We start from the raw sequence: 23697 nt of genomic DNA on the forward strand, positions 1-23697 counted from the left end.
AACTCAGTGTGACAGAGTGCTCATGTGTTGCTCTAGTTACTTCTCTGGGGTTTGTGTTGGTTTAAGATGTATGATTGTAGTTGTCACATGGACGTGGTTAATAAACTAAAGGTCTTGACATTTCAGGAATATTGGAGGGTAAATGATCTTTTGAGTAAAAGCCAGTGTATATCTTGCCTTCTAATATTTGTCCAGAAATAGCTAATGATCTAATTCTTTTAGTATTTTAGCTCCAAAAGATAAATTACCTGAGCATGTCAAGTCTAACACCCAGCCCTTTGAATCTCTTAGGAACTGGTACCTACAAGCAACACTAATGTTGTAGTAGCTCTCACACGGCTTTTTGAAATGTTGATTTGTCCAGCTGTGCAAGAAGATCCCACCAACAAAAACATCCGTGCCTGGATCATGGTTGGTTTTTTTAATCTAAAGAAAAATGTATATTTATTTCTGCAGGTGCCGGTTTTCAAAACAATTGTACTAATCAAAACCACTTTAATTTGGGAATAGGAAACTTGTGAAACAATTTCACTACCTCCTTGCTCTCTCTCCCCATACTCTGGAGGTGCCCAGATTAGACAGAAGTCTTACAAGTAACAAATATGATCCAAAATGTTACTATTTTTCCAATTAACTGGGATAGTGTTTCTGTTAAATGTGCTTTTTAACTAACCAAAGAATTAGCTAAAGCAAAGTGTCTTCTGTCCCTTAAGGGAAATAAAAGTTCATGTAACAATGATTGGTTTGGCTGTTTGAGCAAAATTTCCTTGGGAAGATTGTTTTTCTGACTGTTAAAATAGTTGGATCCTCTGTCTGACTCTGTATGATTGTTCTTAGAAAAAACTGAAGAAAACAGAATGTAAAGTAGTTATTTAAAATTGAATTAGAAAATTCCTAGATCTTGATTTTTGATTAGAACTCTTCTCAGGCTTTGTAATGTGACATAATGGCCTTTATTTTTTGTTGTATACATATCCTTGAATAAGACTTTTGTGTGCTCTGCCTTTATTCAGACTTCTAAATCTCTTTAGACCAAGGCTGTTCAAGGGCAATTTGTAACACCTCTCTGCTCAACAGTATTTTTCAGAATTAGATTTGTTAATCAGACTGTACAAGATTCATGCAATGTCAATTTTTTAGACAATTGGTAATCTTTTCACCCTTGCAGGGTTGCTTTGCTTTTGCCACAGTCTGGTCCATTGGTGGGACTTGTGATGGTGACAGCAGGATAATTTTTGATAATTTCTTGAGGGACACTTTGTCTGAGGAATCTACAACAGATACTGTACCAACCAGTGTGGGAAAATGGGAGTGTCCCTTTGAAGAGAAAGGCTTGGTCTATGACTACGTGTATGAGGTAGGATTGGCTGCTTCTGCATTTGCTAAAAAGATCCTTGCAGTGGGAATGGAAGGAAAATACAGCTTAGGTGGGTATTTTAACTTTACAAAGCTTCTTGGGTATTTTTTAGTGTGTTGGTGTTGGATTAAATCCCACGGTGCATTTTTCATTCCTTTCTCTCTTTCAAATATTAGTGTGCTGACCAATTTTTTTAAGGAAATAACAAGATGTGCATTTCAGTTATATTTGTAAAAGTGCCACATTATAGTTATTCTGTAGCTAAAGCAAAGTTGACAGCCTCAAATCTGCTTTCATATAGAAGGAATAATGGGGACTGTCCAGAGGGAAAGCAGGATATTAAGCCTGTAGGTAGTTTGCTTATGTTACAATTTTGTGTATAGTATCTATTAGAAATGTTCTTCTCTTGGTTTTTGTTGTAGTTTTCTGTGTGGGGTTGATTGTTTGGTTGGTTTTGCTGAATAAAACTTTTAAGAAAAGAAACGAGTCTTAAGTCTAGGTATGTACTTTAACACCTAAAAGTATTCTTTTGCTGAGGTAAAGCAAACTAGATGTATGAACTTCCAAAACACTGAACATTCACTAATCTATTAAAATTCATTATTTTAATTTTTCAAAAGTCAAGTAGTAGAGAAAACCCTTCATATATATAACACCAATCTATTTTACACCTGTGTTTCTTCCTAGCTGAAAGGCAAAGGAAGTTGGGTTCATTGGAATGCATTTATTGAACAAATTAGTCACAGTGATAAAAATGTGAAGATTCAAGATATTATAGTCCCAACTATGGACACAGTTCGATATACCTATTTGTTAGAGCTCTTCATTACCCATGGAAAGTGAGTTGCTTCAATACAAATTTCTGAAGTATTGGTCATGGGTAGAAATATCTCTTATTCTTTCCCTTGAATTGTTGTTTTTATCAAACTCTCGAAGTTTATTTGGCCTTTTAAAAATAGAAATTACTACAAACAATACAATTTGCCTTAAAGTCTGGTTTTGGTATTTTTATGAAACCTTATTATTTCATTTTAGTCTTCTCATTCTGATGATGTTGTTAGGACAGCCCAGAGAGGTTTTGTACCCTCTTTCTTCTTTGGTAAATAAATACATATTTTAATTTTTTTCCTTTGATTAATCATATAAAAATCAGTTATATTAGCCATGGTCAGGTCATGTAAGAGAGTGAAATAAAAAACAACCTCATGTTAAATTCAAAAGCTGAAAGCTTTATAAGTTTGGTCTAATGCAGAACCTATCAGGAGAAATTTAACTCCCATGTATGTTCATGTACTCCACCACCAGTAGAATGAGGGAATGAGAAAGGTTTCTTTCTCTTCTCATTTTCTTAATGGTGGAAGCAAATTAAAATTATGAAAAGGTTTAATGGATATGTTAAAACACTTCAGTTTCTTCTTTAGGCATGTCATGCTTGTAGAGTTAGAACAAAAAGAGCAAGTTAGTAAAACCTTTGACTTCTAATTACACTTAGTTTGCAATGTTAGGTTTCTGCAGTTCCTGTGCCTTCTTTCTCTCTCTGTGCAGACCACTGCTCCTAGTGGGACCAACAGGCACTGGGAAGTCTGTGTATGTCAAGGACAAGTTAATGAACAACTTGGAAAGGGAGCTCTACTTTCCCTTCTTCATTAACTTCTCAGCTCGAACCAGTGCCAACCAGACCCAGGTCAGTAGAACAGATAATTTAAGTTTCAAAAAGATTAAGTATGTGAATATTTAATCTATGGTTTTGATATTCCTGTCTGCATTCTAGAACATTATCATGGCCAGGCTGGACAAGAGGCGCAAAGGGGTCTTTGGCCCTCCAATGGGAAAAAAGTGCATTATTTTTGTAGATGACATGAACATGCCTGCTTTGGAGAAGTATGGGGCACAGCCTCCTATAGAACTTTTAAGACAGTTCTCTGACCATGGATTTTGGTAATTATTTGAAATACAATTGAAATTTTGTTGCTGCATTTGCTGTTATAATTATTTATTCTCTTGAATTTTATTTTCAAAACTTTTTTGTAGTGGTTTGTAAATGTTAGGATAGATTTAGTTTATATAAAAATACATTATTTAAAGTTGAAGCAACTTGTATATCCTGTCTAAGGACTTCTCATTTTAGGAAATTGATCGTGAATTTTGTTTTGAGTTTTTTAGAATGTTTTACTGCTGGCTTTCAGCAGCATTAGGATATATTAAATAAATTTTTCATTTACACCTTGTTTTTATTTTTTTCATGTCTGTGTTTTTAGTTGTTTTTATTTTTCCATTACAGTTTCTTGTTCTTTTCCTTTCTCTTGCTCCTTAGAGTGAGTTAGCAGTTTCCTATACATATATATAAGTGCAGTTTATATAAAATTTTTGATTTTAATCCTTACATTGGTTTTTCCTATCATCCATGATTCTATTAGTCATCAACTTTTTTTTTTCCACAAGATCTCAAAATATTTTTTTAAATTAAGAGTGAAATCAACTCTGGTAATAGGCATGAAATAAAATAAGCTGAAGGTCTTCCTTGCTCTTGAGGTTTTTGGCTTTTCTTAGATTGGAAAATTGGAGCAGGTGGTCTCCTGAGGTTCCTTCCAGTCTGGATTATTCTATCATTCCAGGCACTTCTCCGTTACTCTTGCAATTCCAGGCACTGCTCAGATATCTGTTACTCTCAAATAGAGATATTCTCTCTTGCCACATTACAGTTTTAATATTCATGTCAAAATTTCATATCAGGTTTTGTGTAACGCAGTTTAAACAAATAATCTTTCAGGCCAGCATTTGATATGTTGAGATTAACTGGCACACAGTTAAAGGGCTAGTTGTTCTTTGGTTTCTTGGTGAGGGAGGATTTTTTTTTTTAAATACAAAATATCTACAAATATCTGTAATATTACATAGTCCATGCTCTATTTTTAAAATATTTTTAATTACCTCTGTTATGCCTGCAGAGAGTGCTTCTGTAATATTGATGCATCTGAGCTGTGCCAAAGGTGTTATATCTGTACCTAAATGTCACATTGCATTGCATTTCATTTTGAAGGTATGATTTAAAGGACACCTCCAAAATCACCCTTGTGGACATCCAGTTACTGGCTGCCATGGGCCCTCCAGGTGGGGGCAGGAATCCCATCACTCCTCGGTTTTTGCGGCACTTCAACGTTTGCACCATTAATTCTTTCAGTGATGAAACAATGATCCGCATCTTCTCCACCGTGGTAGCTCTTTACCTAAAGACCAATGACTTCCCTTCTGACTTCTCCACAATTGGGAATCAAATTGTCACTGCCACTTTAGAGGTAAGAGGCAAATACAGTATAGGAAATTTCCTTCAATTTGTTCATTACAGTTCCTTTGGCTCTATAATAATTTAGTTGGCGAAGCAGAGATTTGAAGTATTTTGTTCATTATTCTTTTTAACACAGAACCTCATCTACCTTGACAAAGTTGTCTTAGTATTTATTATCGTAGTAACCTTCTGATTCTAGAATATGGTCTGAATTTGTGTTAAAGTGGGTTCTGTGATACTTGCACCACATAATGTCATGCAGGTTAGACTGGAATCTCTCTGAGGCCCCACAGGCACTGGAAGCTGTCACATGCAAAGTCAAAATGAAAGTATCAGTTGCAACCCTTCCAAAATTCCTTCTCAGAGAGACCAAGAATGAAGAAAACACCCTCTCCACTTTCCTGCTTCCTCTCTCAGTTTTTACATTAATGGTGGGCACCTCACAGCAGGCTGAGGAAGTCAGCATGAACATGCAGATTTTTTGGGTCTGACTCCAGTGTGCCAGAATGTCACAGAAGTGTTGTGAAATGGAGATCATCAGATTTCATTCAGATTTAAGTATGAAATGTATGTATTGGAGAGATAAAATTTTAGAAGACATTTAAGAACTATTATAATAACATAGTTGCTGTTCCTGTTTTGTTGATTTTGTTATTCTTTGTTGTTATTATCTGAAGGTGTACAAGAAAGCCATCAAAAATCTTTTGCCCACACCGGCCAAATCTCATTATACATTCAACCTGCGTGACTTTTCCCGTGTTATCCATGGCTGTTTGCTCATTAAGAAAAATTCCGTGGAAAACAAACGTGTCATGATTCGGCTGTTTGTCCACGAGGTGTTCCGCGTCTTCTATGACCGCCTGGTGGAAGATGAGGATAGAGCCTGGTTGTTCAATCTCGTGACAAATATTGTGAAAGAACACTTCAAAGAAACATTTGATTCAGTTTTTGCACACCTGAAGCAAGGAAAGGCACCTGTGAGTATCACATTTAACCTGTGGCAAAATGATTCCTTTTCTTACAAATTTAGGACTAGAAAGTTCCTCAATCACAGGTGAAATTTTGGATCGAATGTGCTTGGAAGTTTGATTCTCTTGGTACTCTTAAATGGACTTAAAGAGACCTGATTTACAGCAGAAAGAGACATTCTCTCTTTAAATTTAGCTTGTGACTGAGTTACTGTGTGGCAAACAGCATTCTGTGATTATGTCATATAATCATGTTATATTTTATGCCTTGTCTTCCTTTTTTCTCTTCTTCATTTTTTTTCTTCCCATTATTTCATTGGTATATAGAAGAAATGACTTTGTGGTCTTAGTTGCCCATTTCATAATATACATCTGTATAAATCTGATGTACTCTGAAGCTCATGATTATGAGATTGTTAGTGGCTATTTGAACCAATTGTTTCCCAAGAACAAATTAAGAATTTTGAGGTGGGTGTTTTCAATGAGTCAAAATATTCTGGAGTGCTTTTTCTTGTGTCTGGAGTGTTTGTCTAAATTCTCCTTTGTTTTCTAAAATTTCGATGAGGAATTAAATATTTAACTTCACTTCATAATTTGCTGCATATTTACCATAGGTAACAGAAGAAAACATGAGAAGTTTGTGTTTTGGTGACTACATGGTTCCAGAACTTGAGGGAGATGAAAGACTTTATATTGAGGTTCCAAGCATTGAGGAGTTTGGTGAAGTTGTGGAGCAGTGTCTGGATGAATATAATCAAACCCAGAAAACAAGAATGAACCTTGTTGTTTTCAGGTGTGTGTGGTCTGTATTATTAAGAGCTTTAAGGAGTAGTTGATTATTCAGTATATTCAATTTTGTGGACTGTGGTTTTTGGTACGTCTCCTCCCCTTAATGCATCCATAAAACTGTTTATGGTGTTACACCTTTTTGGATGAAAGTAAACTGATTTTTCTACCTGAAAAAAAAATAATTAGATAATTTTCTCCTAAGGAGGGGATTTGAATATTTTCTTTAGTTGTTACAGAAACATTGTGCACCGAATCAGGTGGGTGCTGCACTTCTGCTAGGCCTTTGTTACCAGTGAAGATGGATGTCAGCTTTGCTTGCAGCCACTGGCCTTTCATTTCCCAGAGACAAGGATTCCAGGAGCGGGATGTGGCACAGTCATGGCTGGCTGGCTGCTCTGTTGTTCTGCAGCACAGCCCTGCCCCACGTTTGGCATGTACCCAACTGGTGCTGCAGCTAATCCTGGGGAATTCTAGACTCTGCAGGCCCCTGTTGTCACCTTAACTTGTGATCAGGCAGAGCTACAACCAAGACAGATCAGGAGGTCACAAATCCTTTCTCCTCCCCATTGCTGGAGATTGCTGCCTCTTCCTGTTTGCCAGCGTGACTTGACATGCAGAGATACTTCATGAATGTGATTAGGATTAATTTAAACTCTTCTAATAGCAGCTTATTTTAGTCTAGGTCATTTTGTCAAGCTGGATTTTTAAGTACCTGTATATCCAGCTAGGCTGGGAGTTTGAAGAGCTGGCAGCCTCTGATCAGAGCCCAGTTCCTGAGTGTAGAAGCAATGTCCCAGTGACCTCACTGAATAGCAGCCAGGAGAACATGTTTGACTGTAGCCTTAGAGTTCAATCTCATGAATAACATCTGGATTTGATTCTTTATTTTTCTAACCAGTAAAAATAAACAAGAATTTATCTTTCTTGAAATGCTTGCAAGTGTTTTTCAAACCATTTTTAACTTCTGCTCAGTTTGCTTTAATTCCCCCATACCCTGTGCTTCAGCAGGTGATGTCCTGTAGACCTTCCTGCACATTCCCTGGTAACCTGTGCTTGTATTTCCACAAGGACTCTCAGTATGTGCAGGTCCTGCTTTCTGAAGTTGTTGTTCACATATAAGTTATAAACATATAACATATAACACATTTAAGTTATAAACATATAACATATAACACATATAACTTATATTCACATATAAGTTATAAACCACTGTCAGAGGGAGAGGGAAGGGAGATGTTTGTTGATGTAACCCATTTTCCCCCAGTGGTTACTTTAAAAAGATCTTTAAACTGTTATATTTCAAGAAAGTTAAAACTGGCAATACTGCTATGATTTTGAAGTAGAGAATTACTGATTTTTGTTTCCGTTGTTGCATTTATCCGTATGGTGTTCCTGTTCTTACCACTGCCTATTCCATTCAGTAATTTGTAGTAATTTAGCTAAGGACTGATATTTGTATAATAGAAAAATTGTTGGTTTTATTTTATTTTGTGGTGCTTAACCACTCTCTTTCTTCTTCTTCCTCTCTGCTTCCCCCCACCCCACATTAAGAAATTTCTTTTGGAGATGCTACTTCTTTATTTGTTTCACAGCTTTGTAGGTGCATAAATGTCAATGTGTTTGTGCCATTCTAGTAACAGGCACATTTCAAATGTAGGTACATGTTGGAACACCTGTCTCGGATAAGCCGTGTCCTGAAGCAGCCGGGGGGCAATGCCTTGTTGGTTGGAATGGGAGGGAGTGGCCGGCAGTCCTTGACTCGTCTGGCAGCATTCATGGCAAGAATGTGGGTTTTTCAACCGGAGATTTCTAAGACCTATGGTACAAATGAGTGGAGAGAAGATCTGAAAGTGAGTATTAATAACCTGTCTACATTTTCCCCTCAATTTTGGGGAAGGATGTTTTGGAGTGTACAATGTTTTACCTGTTGTGTGTTTTCAGAGACTTCTGAAGAGTGCAGGTGTAAAAGGCTTGAAAACTGTATTTCTGATCACAGATGCACAAATTAAAGAGGAAAGCTTTTTAGAAGATGTTGACAGTGTCCTCAACACTGGGGAGGTACCCAATCTTTTTGCAGCAGATGAAAAACAAGAAATTACAGAGGTATCTTTAGAAACTCTTTATTTCACCTCCCTTTTCAGCTGTTTTGTCAGTTTAGGGTGAAGCATGACTTTGGGATATTTGCACTTAATTCTGACTTCTTTTTGAGACCTTGGATAAATCGAGCAGTTGTTAGTAATCTTATGGAGTAGTTTATGCCAACCAATAACTTTAGTCTGCCCCGACATTCCGTTCACAAACCCATTAAGTTGTGCTTTTAGAGAACTTGGATTGTTCACTAATACCCTGTGGCCATACTTATTTTTGTAGTGTATTGTGCAGGAGAAAAATGTACATAATGTTTTCATTAGACAGTTAAGGGCAAAGACATTTTTATAAGAAAACATGGCCTGCCTTTGTCAGTGGACTCTTTGCTGATTAGGGCAGCAGGGCTCTCTTAGAATTTCATAGTCTTGACACTTCAACTCAGAGAGAAGTTGGGCAAAGGTGCTTCATGAAGTTAGGCTCAGAAGTAAAGATGCAATGTACTCAGGCAAATTTTTTTTAAAAATAGTTTTTATTAACATATTCAATGGATGTATTTAGAACTTGGTAGCTACCCATAACATGCCAGCAGTAGCAAAGCTGGTTTTTACTCATTTAAATCTGCTCCATCAAAATAATTCCACTTTAACTCTATTGTTATTAAACTAATTTTTGTCATTTATTTTAATCTTATGTAAAGTATACATGCCTCTGTGGAAGAGTAATTTGAGTTTTAGGGCTTTATATTCAGTGCTTCGAGGATTGTTAATTAATTGAGGATAATACTTCTATGAAGTAGATTTTAATTTCAAATATTCAGGTTTCTTCTTGTTTTGAGAGATTATTGTTTGTGGTAAATGAATTAACAGAGTATGTTTTGATGTTTAAACTTAAATCTTCCTCTCCAGTTAGGTAATTACAGATTATTTTAATATAATATTAAAGCTAAAAACATTATTTATCATTGAGAGCTTTGGGCTTTTATTTCATCAGGGAGCTAATTATGCATTTTGATTTTTCAGAATGTGTCTTAAACCTCAGTCTCATCTTAACCTGTCTTATCCATCTGAAACTCATCCTAGGATGGATTTTTTGGTTTTGCTCTGACCTATTCTCAGTTGCTCAAAGGCAGCAGATATGATCATTTCTAGAGTGAGTTGTCAGGGTCACAGATAAATAGCACAATCTATTCTCAAGGAGTATTTACTACTTGTTCTGGTTTTCTATTTTATTTTGCCTGTTTCATTTATAATAAAAGATTTCATTTCATGGTGATGCTGTCACTAACAGGATTGCTATAGGACTTCAGATGGCCTTAATGAGAAATGATAGAACATTTTTTGTGCTCTGCATTATCCCTAAGGGTGTTCGTGCAGTAGTTCAGACTGACAGTAAAGGTGAAGACTTCAGTCCCTTGGCCTTGTTTGCATATTTTGTGAACTTCTGCAAAGAAAACCTCCACATTGTGGTGGCGTTCAGCCCCATCGGAGACGCCTTCCGCAACCGGCTGAGGCAGTTCCCATCACTCATCAATTGCTGTACCATTGATTGGTTCCAGGTATGGGAAAATATTTGTATTGTTTCCTCAAAAAGCTGCTTCCACTTTCTAACACTCTGTATTTTTATGCCCATTAGACTTTCTTTTGTCTTCTTTGTAGAAGTGCTCCTTGTTTTTCAGAACTTTAAAATCGTAGGCATTTCCTGTAGTTTTTAGGGAGCTCCTTGATGTGTGATCTCAATGTTTCTGCAACTAAATAAACTTAGATTTTACTACTACAAATTTCTGAAGTAGTGAATAGTTGTAGTTTCATGATGGTAATTTGTCATTTTACTACATATTGTGTATGTTTTAAAGGGCTGGTGGAACCAGGGTGACTGTAAAATGATCTGAATTGCTGCTGCCTGTTAAGCAGATCATTCATTGTAGGAATGAGTAACAAATACAAATCCTACTCTTTATTTGTAGATCTATTATAGCAGAATAAAACTTGGAGAGTTCCTGTAGTTAGAGATCCTTACTGCAAGTAGTATTGCTCTCACTAAAGCACAGTCAGATCTAGAGCTTTGCTTAGTGCTGATGTCAATTGATTTTACAGAAATGATTGGATAGAATGACATTGTGTAGCTTTGAACTAGAACATCAGCCTGGAGATGCCAGAAAATATTGCATGGGTGGTGACCTTTTTGCCTGAGCTAACTCTTGTATCAGTTCATTATTCTTCAGACACAGCTGGGACTAGTGTGTCTCATTCTGGTGTTTTGAATGGTAAAAATTGATTTTTAAGTATGAAGACTGCCAACAGTTGAATTCTAAAAATTCTTTTCTCCTTACTTCTCCCTCAGCCATGGCCTGAAGATGCCCTTGAGCGTGTGGCCAGTAAGTTCTTAGAAACACTCGAGCTCACAGACACTGAGCGTCAGGGAGTTGTGCCCATCTGTAAATACTTTCACACTTCAGTTTTGGCACTGTCTGAAAGGTCAGTCTATTTCTTTTGAAAACAACCATTAATCAATAAAATAGTGGATAATTGAGTTTAATTACCACTCATTTCTAAATTAAAAGTTAACATAACTATCTGCCTGCATAAAGACATCATATAAAATTGTTGAAATTGTTTATTCTTGTTATTCAACAAACAGTTGTAACTGTAACTTTGCCAACAATAAACTAAAAAAGTAAATCAAAACTTAAAGTTACTCTTAGCTTTTTATTTTTTTTAATAGGTTCTTGCGAAGTCTGGGACGCCACAATTATGTTACTCCTACTTCTTATCTTGAGCTTATTGCTGCATTTCAGAGACTTCTTACTGAGAAACGAGACAGTGTGATGAAAGCCAAGAAAAAATATGTGAATGGACTAGAAAAACTAGCTTTTGCTGAGTTACAGGTGAGGTAGGACAAATATGGAACTGAAAATAGAAAATGTTTGTCAAGTGCAGGTCTTTTCCTGGGGGAGTCAGTCAAAAGATTTGGTTTAACTTCAGATTTTGTTTAACTCAATTTTCAACAGTGAAACTGTAAGAAATGTATTTTGCCTTTTCTTTCCTTGTGCTAGAAGCCATACATCTCTAAGCATATATTGCTAAGCAGTAAATGAACAGAGCTTCTCTTTCCTAGATGGTTAACAGGTGAACATAGTTCTTAGGATCAGATGTCGTAAGTATGAGGTAAAAATAAGTCTCAGAAATGTTTTGATTTGAAACTGTTACATTCTTCTGTCAGTAAATTAGACATTAGGTAAAATCTAGGTCTTACAGAAATTCCTGGAAATGGTACTTGACTTTTCTGAATCCTACCTGATTCTTTTGCATATGCATAGGTTGCTGAGATGAGACAAGAACTAGTTCAGCTGCAGCCCAAACTGGAAGAGGCTAAAGTGGAAAACGCAAAAATGATGAAGGTAGAGTTATACAAATAGAACTTTGTGGCTTTTAATGTAAGTATGTGTGTACTGATGTCACTGATATGTGACTTTCAGGAAGTAAAAGTTGAGGCTTTTAAGCTCAGTTCTTGTTTAAAAGAGTTTGCAGTATTGTGAAACTTGCCATTATTTATGCTTATATGCTTGGAACCAAAAGAAAATTATGTTCTTACTCTAAGATACAACATAAAGCCTACTCATATGGGTTTTTTTCCTCAGATAATAGAAGTAGAATCTGCAGAAGTAGAAGAAAAAAGAAAAGTTGTGAAAGTAGATGAAGAAATTGCTACAGAAAAAGCTGAAGAAGCTCAGGCATTGAAAAATGAATGTGAGAGTGACCTGGCACAGGCACTACCTGTCCTGGAGGCTGCAATTGGTGCTCTTGACACTTTGAAGGCAAGCTGACCTAAACTTCAGCATTTGAAAGTGTTATTTAACTCTTCCATTTATTTGGGAATGATTGCACTAAAATGAAAATAATTAAAGGGTTACATTTCCTCAATTTTGGCAAAGGGAAGGCCTTGTAGAGTCGTTGTTCAGCCCATTTCCTGTTATGTACTCAGACTATTGAACATTTAAAAAACTGTTTATTTGAAGAAAAGCCTGCTTTTGGGAAAAGTAACCAAAACCTGAGATGACCAACAGTGGTATCTGCTGAATTTCCTCTTTCAGCTGAGTTAGTGTTGACCACCAGTGTCACAACATTTGTTTGTGACTAAGAATTCTCTGGATCTTTGGTTTAAAGGTTTTGCCCTTGTCATGACTTACATAAGATCAGAAAGCTGTATTGTTGAGAAAGTCCTGCAGAAATTTAGTAAAGTAAGAGATATTTTAGTAGTAGTTTAGAAGAATACAAGATGTCTTAGATGGCACAGAAGTGTATCAAAAATATTCTGACATGGATGTTTTAAAACATAACTTTATGTAATCATAGGATAGGATGCATTGATGCATAGTGTACATTGATGGATATTGTTAATTTTATGCTAACACTGTCTCATCCTTTCTAAGAGTCCTCTATTACCAGTTACATTCATTGGTAATGGTGTTATAATTCCTCTTTTTTTCTCTCAGTTCATTTATTGAGTGGCGAGAAAGACATAATATTTGTTATAATTTTCTACATGTATTTTTTATTTTAGCCTTCTGATATAGCAGTTGTCAAAACAATGAAAAATCCTCCATCTGGTGTCAAACTTGTCATGGCTGCTGTCTGTGTCATAATGGGAAAAAAACCTGAGAAAATTCCAAATCCTTCAGGGGCTGGAGGCAAGGTAAAATGGCAGTTGGAAATAAAAATGTAATTCATGTTCTTCTCAACACTTGTCCAATAGACAGGATCCCCCAGGGTCCATTAAAGTAAAACTTTCAGAATTCCCTGTTTTCCAAATTTTGTAATGTGCCAAGAGAACACATTTAATTTGCTTAACTCTTGTATTGATAATAGATAACACATAACTTTCCAGAGACCCTGTTTACTTTTTGGCTTTAAGTATGATTTGAAGGAAATGTTTGAGCTGGGGGACTTTCTGCTTTATTATTTATTTCAAGCAGATACAAGGTCATCAGTATTAGATATCCATGAGTTTGAAATAAAAAAGGTTTGTAATTTTTTATTTGTGTGTATGTTTTAAAGCCTGAAAAGGTATTTCCTACTGTGTTCTGTAGATTTTGGATTACTGGACTGTGAGCCAGAAAATGCTTGGCAACATCAATTTCTTAAGGGAGCTGAAAAACTGTTCCGAGAGCCCTCTTCCGGTAAGGCTTTTCCAGGGATTTTTACTGTGTAAACACCTTCTTGCAGGGAAAAAAAAATTAGAAACTTCTATATTAGAGACCTCATTTGTCCAATCTAGTCAGCTTCTGTTGTCACCAGGGATCATTACAATGTGATAGGGTATCTCTGTAGGGTGGGTGTGGTCATGGCAAGTGAGCCAAACTTCCTCAGGGTGAGCCTTGTATGTGACATCTCAGAAGGCTCCCCAGGGTAGTGGGCACAGCACCAAGGCTGCCAGAGTTCAGGAGACACTGGGACAACGCTCTCAGGCACACGGTGGGATTTTTCATGTTGTCCTGTGCAGAGCCAAGAGATGGAATTAATGATCCTTGTGGGTCCCTTCCCATATTCTATGACTCTGTGAGTGGGAACAGTATATATGATAATTTCTCAAAATATTCTTCCAGCCTCTGGCACTTTAAATGAAGGACTTCCAAAGCTAGATGCAGTTTCTGTGTGTTTAGTAGCTTTCAGTGGATCTCTCTTGTGTAATTTCTCTAATCCTCTTAAGCTCATGTAAACTTTATGGACTACAAGATCTTTTTACAAAGCATTCCAGAAGTCTACTGGAAGTGGCATGGAAAGCTGTCTCCTTCTGTTTCTTCTGAACCTGCAAACAGTTGTGTCTTGAGAAAAAGATAGCAAATAATGAAATTAATGTATTTTATATGAGGGAGAGCATAAAATAAGGCTTCTATGTGACTGTAATGCTCTTAGCACTTAGGGAGCTGCCATATTGAAGATGTAGTAAAACCACAGTTATAAAGGCTAAGGACAGGATTAGGATGAAAACAGGAAAAAAACACAAATAGCAACAGGAAGACCAAAAGAAACGAATTAGCAGTGGTTTCTCCAACAGTTAATACTGAAAGATTCTTTCCTATTTCACTGTGTAGAGAAATGACCATCAGTCAGTTTGATTTCCAAGTGTCAGCCCCGAGGTTTTGCTGAGCTCTGCTGCTTTCCTCACCCAGGAAGCCGTCATGCAGAAGATTCGGTCGGAATACTTGACTAATCCCGAGTTTGATCCACAAGTGGTGGCCAAAGCTTCCTCGGCAGCGGAGGGTTTATGCAAATGGATTAAGGGAATGGAAGTGTATCACAGGGTGTCAAAGGTGTGTTTTTGATCCCAGTCCCTCTGTGCTGTGGAAGCCTCCTTTTGCTCGGTATGTTCACCCTAAGCATTGTATTTGATATTAAGTTACAAAAACATGCTCCAAGCATTTGTGTCTTTGTTGTAACTGAGTAGGAGATTGAACCCAAGAAGGAGCGTTTGAGAGTGGCCGAGGAGTCCTTGGCAGAGACAATGACACTCCTGAATCAGAAGAGGGCAGAACTTGCAGAAGTTGAAGGTCGTTTGGCTGCTTTGGAACAAACCTTCGCTGAGAAGACTGAAGAAAAGGCTCGTTTAGAATTCCAGGTTGATCTGTGTGCCAAAAAACTGGAACGAGCGGAGAAGTTGATTGGAGGCCTTGGTGGAGAGAAAACAAGGTCAGGTTAAAGTTCAAATGTCAGATTTAACAACCACTGTAGGAATAGAATTTGAATTTCCATTCTCTGAGCCTTTAATGCTGTATATCTGTCTGAGGACTGTAGTGCTTAAGAATGCTTGTGATCTTGAAATATTCCTAATTGTTTGTAATGTAAAAATATGGGCAGCAGCATCAGGAGAATTGTAGAAGAATTCCTCAACAGGAGAATAAAATACATAAATGAGGTTTTCATATTTTTACCTGAAGTTGAAGAATAACAACAAACAGTTGTTTTAACATCAATGTCATTAATGTGGAGGTTTCAGCACCATTTTTTTCTTTATATTCTGCTTATCATAGATGGGATAAAGCTGCAAAAGATCTTCAAGAGGAATATGATAATCTGACAGGTGATGTTCTGGTATCAGCTGGAGTAATAGCATATCTGGGAGCTTTTACTGCTGCATTTCGACAAGAATGTACCAAAGATTGGAGCAAACTGTGCCAGGTTAGAAGGTTATCTTAGATTTAAATAAGTGCTTGCTTTATTGCAGACTGCTGCAAAAGGCTTCAAAAATGCCTTGCCATTTATTTAACTTTAGCCTAGTAAACCTCATTAAGACCAATGGGATCAACTCTGCTGATCCAATATTGTTTGGATTTGAATTTAATTAAATCAGTGCATTTACACTTACAGTAGCATGTCAGAAGTCAGAGCACATCATGGACTTTGTAAGGCTTGATTCTTGCTTAAGTAAAATCTCAGTGTTTTCTGTATTTTGCTTTTAAATGAAAGAATTACATTTAAAGTGCAGTTATGTATAATGTAAAAGAATTTCTGTAACTTACACCATCACTTATTTGTGTGTTAATTAAATGGCTGATTATTCTGTTTACAAAGGGACAGTTCCAAACTAGTTATACAAATGCCATAATTCATAAATCAAGTGATTTGGAGTCACTTATTGTGACTTTAAACAGTAACAAATCAGCACAGGATTGCTGTAGTGATTTAATGAAAGATGCATTGAGATGATTTCCAGCTCTGTATGAATTTCTTAAGATAATACATTGTCAAAACTTTGCATAACAAAACACCCACATGTAAAATGTACCAAAAATTGGACAAATCAAGAGAGAGTAAATATTCAGTGGGGAAATGTAGTTAGTTATTGAAAACATGGTTTTATTTTTCCCAGGATTTTTGCTTATACATGACCTACTTTGGACTCATAAAAGGAAATGCACATTGTCACTTTGGACTGAAGTGGCATGTAATAAAAGATGTAAAGAAACACAGAATAAAGAGAAATAGGGTTTTCTCTTTTTTTTTCTTTTTTTTTCTCTTTTACAGGAGAAAAATATCCCTTGTTCTGAGGATTTCTCTTTGAGTCAGAATCTTGGTGACCCAATAAAAATCAGAGCCTGGAATATTGCTGGTTTGCCAACTGATGCCTTTTCTGTAGACAATGGGGTCATTGTTGAAAATTCAAGACGTTGGTAGGTGACAAAAAGGTTTCATTTTCAAATCCAAACAAGTTTCCCCTTTTTTAGAAAAAGAAAACTAAATATCTGGAGACAATCTGGCTTCCACAGAGCAATGCAATTGAAAACAGGAGTGAAATCTTTATGTCCCTCTCCTGTGAAATGTAAGAGGGATAACACTTGAGAGATTTGTGTATGTAGTTGAAAGCTTTCCTCTCACCAAATTTCTCATTCTTTACATGTTTAATGATAGGATTCAGGTTATGTACATAACCTGAAGGGTCCAGATCCCACAGTCATGTCAGGTTCTTACAGTTACAAGGTTATCAGATGAGAATTTTATCTTTTATAGGCATTTTTTTGGTGGGAAACTCACATCTATGTAGAAAGAATTCTTTTAGGACCTTTAACAACTTTTTTTTTTAATTCCTATTGAAATATTATTTCAAAGATGATATGTATTGCATTATATGAAAATTTGTGTTATCTGTCTGCAAATAATCTGCACTCAGTGAAAATATAAGAATATAGAATTTTCTGGTAATGTTCTTGTGATCTATGTTCACTTAAGAATTAGTCTTCATGACAGATTCAGATTGACAATGTGTAATTCCATATTTAGAATATTGCTTAGTTCTCTGAAGGTGCAGTTAGAGGAAGTGTTTGATATCTTTTATGCCTGACTAATTAAAATACATACATATAGATGAAAGCAGCAAATGCACATGTTGAACAAATTTACAAAATTTACAAATTCTACAAAATTAAATATTATCACCTTTCCCCACCCTGCTTACATTTCTAGTCTTACCAACATCTCAGGTTAAATTCCAAATAATTGTTCATTTTTATTTTTTTAAAGTGAAAAAACATATAGGAAGAAAATCAAAATCTGTTAAAATTAATAGATTCTAAATACTGAGAATTCCAGAGGAGAGGCAGAACAAGATTTTACAAGAATTCTGCATTATGTGTATTATATGTGTATTTTACAAAAAATGCTATAAATATTTTTTGCAACTTTTGAAACTATTTCTGCTATTACTTTTCAAATGATGATAAAACACCTGCACATCCATTTTACACCGATCTTTTAAAACAACATAATCAAAATTGTATCACTTCTTCCTCGACAGCCTGACACAGAAACGTGTGAAAGAGTTTGAAATTTTGAAAAACTCCTGCAAGCACTGAGAAACTTTCTCGTGTGTTCTAGGCCATTAATGATTGATCCTCAAGGGCAAGCAAATAAATGGGTCAAGAATTTTGAGAAGGAAAACCGTCTGAATGTTATCAAGATCAGCGACACGGATTATATGAGAACTGTGGAGAACTGCATCCAGTTTGGGACTCCACTGCTGATGGAAAACGTTGGAGAGGAACTAGACCCATCTCTTGAGCCTCTGCTGCTCAAACAGACCTTCAAACAAGGTAGAGCAACATTAATTTGGAACCCTGAAGTGTATTACATTCCTGTCCAGCTCGTAGTCTCTGGTACTGTCTGATGGTTTCCATGGTGCTCTCTGACTTAGCACTGCCTGTGGCAAGACAAGGGGAATTTCACAGCAGCCACAAGTTTTATTTTTTATTAGTTGTCATTCTCCTCTACCACAATAGTACTTTTATGTGAAAACCTCCACCTTGTCACTATAGGAGACTAAGTAAATTCTGCAAATGGAACATTGTCAATGAAATTGTTTTGCTTGTTCATTTTCATGTGCTTTAGGCTTATAGTAATATTTGCTAAATGCTGTACAAATCAAGAAAAACTGTCAAGGCCTTTTGCTTAAGGCACAATTCTCTTCTCTCTGACACTTGCTAAGTAGCTATGAATTTGATTTTCAACTGTTATTTTCCTCCTGTAAAATGACAGAAAAATGCAGATAAAAACAAATATGTTTTCCTTCCTTCTTATATAGTTTATCTTTACTGGTTTTCATGTTCATAATTTAAAAAAAAAGGAAAGTAAAGCTCAAACATTTTTTTCTCTTTTTTTTTTTTTTTTTTTGGTAGTTTCCTCTCCTTTTTTCAGGAAGGTAACCCAAGGAAAGAGTAGTCTGTAAGAATATAATATATGACAATAATTCCACAATTCTCTGTTACCATCCTAGTTTTATTTTGTATATGCAAATTGAAAGTACAGTAGTCATTGGATTGACTTGGTTTCACCTGCTAAGAGTAAAATGTGGCCCCATTGAATTTGCTGAGAATTTTTCAAATTATCAGATTTGTTTATTAATTTTTACCTTTCAGAAAATTTGTCACTGATAAGAAGTTTGCTTTTATTTAATGAAAAAAGTTGGAAGGGTTTTCTGTAAATAATTGGAGTAAAGCTTTTTATTTAGCATTTCTCCTCTTAATTTTAGGAGGCATGGAATGTATCAGGCTTGGTGAGTCCATTATTGAATATTCCAGTGATTTCAAGTTTTTTATTACCACAAAACTAAGAAATCCACATTATATGCCTGAACTTGCTACGAAAGTTTTATTACTGAATTTTATGATAACACCAGAGGGACTTGAAGACCAGTTGCTGGGTATTGTCGTGGCAGAGGAGAGGTAAGTCTCTCTGTATGGCAAGTGACTATTAAATTTTTTTATGTCATAATTCCAAGGATATGAGAGATTAATTTATTACATAGCAAAAGGAATGTTATGTGGTGTAAATGTTGCTCAGTAATAGCTTTAAAAAAACCCAGATTCTCATGTTTACTGTGGGGTAGGTAAATATAGCAGATGTGAAATCATTGGTTTTTCATGGCAATTGTCTCCTGAAATACTCCTTGAATATTAGAAAACTATGCAAACATTATTTGAAGTTCAAATCATTATTGTTGTTTTTGCAAAGCTGCCAGACAAGGATGCAGAGTTATGAATATTTCATTTTAAATTTGTATGAAATAAATGCAGAGTACCTCTGAAAGTGTTTATGGGTCACATTGGAACCCTCACAGAGATCCAGAGTAGTAGTATGGTGTTGTACAGACATGTCTGTGCAATTGGGCTAAATTCTGTTTGCTAAAAAATGTGTAAACTGGTTCTGGATATTCTATGGTGTTTTTTCAGGCAGCAGAGATATGATAAAGGAAAAGTAGGAGGGATTGTTGTTTGCAAAATGCTGGGACATTAAAGATTAGACATTGTTTCCAAAGACTGAATGGAAGTAAATCTTTATTCACAATCATAAATAGATGTTGAAGAGCAAAGTTTTATTTAAACTGAAGAGAATATTCACAATTACTTATTGCAGGAAGAGGGAGTAATTTTCATGGACTTCTTTTGCAGGAAGTGGAAGATGAGCATTGACTGATTTTGTGGTTTTTCTTCATTAGGCCAGATTTAGAAGAGGAAAGAAATGCTCTCATAGTTCAGTCTGCAGCCAATAAAAAGAGTCTAAAAGAAATTGAGAAGAAAATTTTAGAAACTTTACATTCATCTGAAGGGGATATTCTGGAAGATGAAACTGCCATCCAGGTCTTGGATTCTGCTAAAGTAATGTCTAATGAGATCACAAAAAAACAGCAGGTAAGGAGAGTGTATGTGTGCTTCCCTTAACTATACTTAGAAATTAAATGTTATATTTACAGCCGACAGAAGGATTCTGAGTTAGATGCACAGCACAAGGAGCAATTCTGTACTTGTGAAATGTGAAGAGCAATAAAATTGGATCTATTCTAGAATCTTCACTGGTCATTAATTTGAAATGTTTTAAAGCATCTGTGTCTGTCTGTAAGAACTGAGTGAAAAATATTAAATTCTGAAGTTAAGGTAACATATTAAGATAAAGGAACTAATTTTTAAAAGAAAAAAGTATTAAAGAAGACATTAGTAATCAGTAATTAGACTAATATAGCTATGCAAGATTCTTTTGTTATTCTTAATACATAAAATACCAGCTGAAGTCAGTGAGAGCTAAATAATATTGATGAGAGAAAACAGATTTTTTTCTGATAGCCAAATTTTGAAATACCTTTTTATATTCAAAGTATTTTTGCATAAAGCTGATTTATAGTAGAATAAGTACAATTTAAATACCTATTAAATGTATTTAAATACAGTGTTTAAATACAATCGGTCATATTTTTGAATATTGCAGATAGATTGATACTTTTGATGCATGGCAACTGTTATGCCTCCTTTGTTTTCATTATTGCCCCCTGTAGAACAGGTAAATGGATCAGGCAGTGGTGGGGCCAACCCAGCATGGGCATCACCTATTGACGGCGCCTTCTGCAACATGGAAGTTACCTTACTCTGGTGTTACAAAGTGCTACATAGAACTCTTTTAGTAATGTTATTAGGTAGTGATATCCCTGTACAAACAATATTAAAAGCTGTTCTCTGTCCCCTACTGTTGACATTTAGGTTGCAGAGAAGACCGAGCAGAAGATCGCCGAGTCGCGGGAGGCCTATCGGCCCGTGGCACAGCACTCGGCCGTGCTCTTCTTCACCATCGCAGACCTGGCCAACATCGACCCCATGTACCAGTACTCCCTGAGCTGGTTTGTCAACCTCTTCATCCACTCCATTCATGACAGGTAAAGAGAGTCTTCCTGGTGGAAAACGAAGTGTTTTCATTCTCATCTCTCCATTTGGAAACCATTTACCTCCGTAAACACAGGCTTTTGAGGCAAAATATGATTTGTTAATGAAGTAATTGCTGGTTTTAGTTACTGTTTAAGTGAATCATGGATGGTAAGCGTGTGCTGTATTTTTAAGAAGATGTATTTAACTATTTTTAAGGATGTACTCTGGCTCTGAACTAGTCTCCATTATGAACACTGAGTGCCACTACTTAACTGTGGCAAATTGATTTCAGCTCTTTATTTTGCTTGGGACTTTTAAAAGTGCTATCAGACATGAACTGTAGTTGAAATTTTGGGGAAACTGGCATCCAAATCCCTTGTGGAGCATGTGGATGTAAAATATATCCTGCACAGCCCTAAACAGATTGAGATTTCTTAACTCATTGCCCCTTTTTCAATCTGAAGTCTCAGTTTCTCCCTTCTTTTCTTTTTAGTAATAAATCCAAAATGTTGAAGAAGCGACTTCAGTACCTGAATGACCACTTCACGTACAATCTGTACTGCCAAGTGTGTCGCTCCCTGTTTGAGACTGACAAGCTGCTCTTCTCGTTTCTGCTCTGCTGCAACCTGCTCATGTAAGATCACTTTGGGATAGTCTCTTAGTAACAGAAACTAATGATGTATCATGGAAATGGTTAATTACATTAACCATTAATTACAGTGTGTATTGTCTGTACATGGACCGTTCTTCCTGGCCCAGTTTGTAAAGATACTCTATTCCCAGAACCCATTATTTTCTATAAAGCCTTTAAAAATGAGGAATAATTACACTCTTAAAAAACAAATAAGCAGATATTTGGAAAAATGCTTCACCAAAAGGGTTGTCAAGCCCTAGAATGGACTGCCCAGGGCAGTGGTGGAATCACCATCCCTGGAGGGATTTAAAAGCCATGTAGATGTGGCACTTGGGGACATGGGTTAGTGGTGGCTCGGCAGTGATGGAGTAGAAGCATTACTAAGTGGCAGTGAAGTGCAATTAATTTTAAACACCAGTTTATATTATTTAAAATTGTATCTCTATTACTGAATATATTTTTCTCCTTTTTTTTTAATATAGGGCTAATAATGAAATAGAACGTCAAGAGTTTATGTTCTTACTAACTGGGGGTGTGGGTCTCAAGAATGAGTATCCAAATCCAGCTCCATCCTGGCTGTCAGACAAGAGCTGGGATGAATTATGTCGTGCAAGTGAAATGCCAGCTATGAAAAGACTGAGGTATAGTAAAATATTGATGTGAATTGGCCTTAATTGGTTGTGACCAACACATATGTAACATGCTGAAAGAAATGTTTGCTATACATTTTTTCCAAATCAGTGCCAGAATCCCAACAGGGTAAAACCAGCCCCTTTTTTCACCATTATGTTTTCTTCACTTATTTCAGTCAGTCAGATCATTAATTATAATATTATTTCATTAAACTATTTTTCTAAACTGTTTGAGGCATTGCCTAAAGAAACTTTTCCTTTAAAATGTCTCTGTGGTAGAGAAACTGTTTTAAGGGATCAGTGAATGCCAGAGCAGAATTCCAGTGTAGTTCTGGGGAAGGAGTTTTTCTGGTAAAATCTGATCTTCTGAAATAAGTAGAATTTCACCCTGGGTTTAAATAGAATTTAACACTAAATTCTGGAGCCAACATGGTTGTACGAGTCTTGCATATAAATAGCTGAGTGCGAATATTTGGTGCATTTGGATCTGAGTGCAGAAACACTGCTCTGTTAAAAGAAATTATTTGAGGTGTTTGGTGTTTCAGTCCCTTTGGAGTTTAGTAACAATGTGTATAATGATCCAGCCTTTAAATAGTCTGAGAGTTGTCCATTGCAGAGGAGTTCTCTGCATGTGGTGTGAAGGAAAATACATTTGTTTCCTGATTGAATTTCCTGGTAATTTTCTTCAGTTAAAGTGTGGTGTTTTCCTGAAATCCTGGAGGCAGACAATTCACCCAGACCTATGAAGGTCCAAGCAGTGCTGTCCAGAGGAAGGGACAGAACTTATTGTCAACTTGGAACTTCTCATGTGGAGTCTGTTGGGAGCAGCATGGGGGGATTGGTGGGAAGAGCTTGTTTCACCATTCACCATGGAGCAGCTCAACTGTGGGATTATTTTTTGATGTAGATATGAAGTGGCATATATGACAATGCAACGTGATTGGCCTTTGATAAACATTTAAAAAAAAAAAATCCAGATTTTTACAGTAACTGTGGGTGGTTTTCTCTCTAGGAGTCATGTCTGTGAAAATATAGGTGAATGGCAAAAAATGTATGACAGCAAAGAGCCCCAAAGCTTTCCATTACCAGAAGAATTGAATAATACATTAACTGAATTACAAAAGATTATAGTTCTTCGGTGCTTAAGACCAGACAAGGTAAAATGATGTGTTATGGAGTGTTTGCAGACTGTTCCATGCTTTGTAGCATAGTTTGCAGTGGCTGTTACAATAATAAATCTGCTTTTCCTCATATTTTACTAAGA

At 36.2% G+C, this 23697-nt stretch overlaps 1 protein-coding gene across 6 annotated transcripts in view; it reads left to right on the forward strand.

Moving 5' to 3' along the window:
* DNAH12 (dynein axonemal heavy chain 12) overlaps window positions 1–23697 on the forward strand; it is a 57882-nt gene that overhangs the window by 25696 nt on the left and 8489 nt on the right. For all 6 annotated transcript variants that reach the window (XR_010433466.1, XM_064667557.1, XM_064667560.1 and 3 more), the window contains 28 exons: window positions 292–411; window positions 1169–1357; window positions 2045–2196; window positions 2903–3041; window positions 3129–3295; window positions 4398–4653; window positions 5321–5620; window positions 6226–6404; window positions 8058–8250; window positions 8342–8503; window positions 9849–10043; window positions 10829–10962; window positions 11210–11372; window positions 11805–11885; window positions 12126–12302; window positions 13049–13180; window positions 13575–13664; window positions 14658–14798; window positions 14933–15174; window positions 15516–15663; window positions 16510–16655; window positions 17857–18071; window positions 19007–19199; window positions 19973–20165; window positions 21006–21178; window positions 21661–21801; window positions 22284–22442; window positions 23446–23590. Coding sequence is in view for 5 of the 6 variants with exons in the window: in XM_064667557.1 (XP_064523627.1) it covers window positions 292–411; window positions 1169–1357; window positions 2045–2196; window positions 2903–3041; window positions 3129–3295; window positions 4398–4653; window positions 5321–5620; window positions 6226–6404; window positions 8058–8250; window positions 8342–8503; window positions 9849–10043; window positions 10829–10962; window positions 11210–11372; window positions 11805–11885; window positions 12126–12302; window positions 13049–13180; window positions 13575–13664; window positions 14658–14798; window positions 14933–15174; window positions 15516–15663; window positions 16510–16655; window positions 17857–18071; window positions 19007–19199; window positions 19973–20165; window positions 21006–21178; window positions 21661–21801; window positions 22284–22442; window positions 23446–23590 (4725 nt within the window). In the remaining variant the exon portion in view is untranslated. The remainder of the gene's footprint in view (window positions 1–291; window positions 412–1168; window positions 1358–2044; window positions 2197–2902; window positions 3042–3128; window positions 3296–4397; window positions 4654–5320; window positions 5621–6225; window positions 6405–8057; window positions 8251–8341; window positions 8504–9848; window positions 10044–10828; window positions 10963–11209; window positions 11373–11804; window positions 11886–12125; window positions 12303–13048; window positions 13181–13574; window positions 13665–14657; window positions 14799–14932; window positions 15175–15515; window positions 15664–16509; window positions 16656–17856; window positions 18072–19006; window positions 19200–19972; window positions 20166–21005; window positions 21179–21660; window positions 21802–22283; window positions 22443–23445; window positions 23591–23697) is intronic.

This window comes from Pseudopipra pipra, chromosome 11 (genome assembly GCF_036250125.1).
Source record: "Pseudopipra pipra isolate bDixPip1 chromosome 11, bDixPip1.hap1, whole genome shotgun sequence".
Taxonomy (NCBI): Eukaryota; Metazoa; Chordata; class Aves; order Passeriformes; family Pipridae; genus Pseudopipra; species Pseudopipra pipra.